Source organism: Austrofundulus limnaeus, unplaced genomic scaffold (assembly GCF_001266775.1).
Source record: "Austrofundulus limnaeus strain Quisiro unplaced genomic scaffold, Austrofundulus_limnaeus-1.0 Scaffold4678, whole genome shotgun sequence".
Classification (NCBI taxonomy): Eukaryota; Metazoa; Chordata; class Actinopteri; order Cyprinodontiformes; family Rivulidae; genus Austrofundulus; species Austrofundulus limnaeus.
In genome coordinates this window covers 1,563-2,460 of record NW_013957080.1, presented here as the reverse complement: position 1 = coordinate 2,460, position 898 = coordinate 1,563, and the positions used below count along the sequence as shown (strand labels likewise).

General features: G+C 53.1%; 1 protein-coding gene across 1 annotated transcript; it reads left to right on the top strand.

Annotated features, from left to right (window-relative positions):
- Positions 1-251: 251 nt before the first annotated feature.
- Positions 252-778, top strand: LOC106512187 (histone-lysine N-methyltransferase 2C; the record flags this gene model as incomplete). Its single annotated transcript, XM_014000853.1, is given in 3 exon segments — positions 252-405; positions 481-582; positions 670-778. Coding segments are annotated over 2 exon segments (163 nt in total), but the record flags the coding sequence as incomplete, so codon positions are not given.
- Between the last annotated feature and the right edge of the window lie 120 nt (positions 779-898).

Below are 898 nucleotides of genomic sequence, written 5' to 3'. Positions count from 1 at the left end.
CTGGAGTTCTCCTCCTCTGGTTGGGGCTGTAAGCAGCTCCTCCTGTCTGCTCCCTTAGCTGACACCTAATAAAACAGGTGGACCCTCAGGATCAGCTGAGGGGTCTTGGTCTAACCCTGCAGGAGGTCCAGGTCCTGCAGGAGGTCCAGGTCCTGCAGGAGCCCAGCACCAACACAGTCTGATTGCTGCCTTCATTGCATCATCAGTGTTTCTATGACAACAGCTGTGTGATGTCACCATCTGTCTCCTGCTCCTCTTAACCCTCTTCCTCCTCCTCAGGGTCGTGGCTCAGGGTTTCCAGGCAGAAGGAGGTCCAGAGGAGGAGGAGGAGGTGTTGGAGGAGGAAGAGGAGGGAGAGGAAGGAGCCGCCTGAAGACTAACGACAGTCTGACTGTGGTACCTGGAGTAAGCAGGCAGTCCCACAGGTGTCAGCATGGTAACAGGTGTGGGCGTGGCTGTGACACATGTTTGTGTCCTCAGGGAGGCTACGTGCAGGTGTTCCAGACCAAGGAGGAGGAGGAGAACTCCATGCACAACACCGTGGTGATGTTCTCCACCTCAGACCAATTCACTCTCAAACAGGTGAGCTCACCTGTAACACAGGACAGGTGTGACACACACCTGTTGTTCTGCTGTGTGTGTACTCACCCTTTGTGTTTGTGTGTCCAGGACATGTGTGTGGTGTGTGGCAGCTTCGGTCAGGGAGCAGAAGGTCGACTGTTAGCCTGCTCCCAGTGTGGACAGTGTTACCACCCCTACTGCGTCAACGTCAAGGTCAGTACTGCTGCTGTAATCTGATTACTGCTGCTGTAATCTGATTACTGCTGCTGTAATCTGATTACTGCTGCTGTAATCTGATTATATCTACTGTAATCTGATTACTGCTGCTGTAATCTGA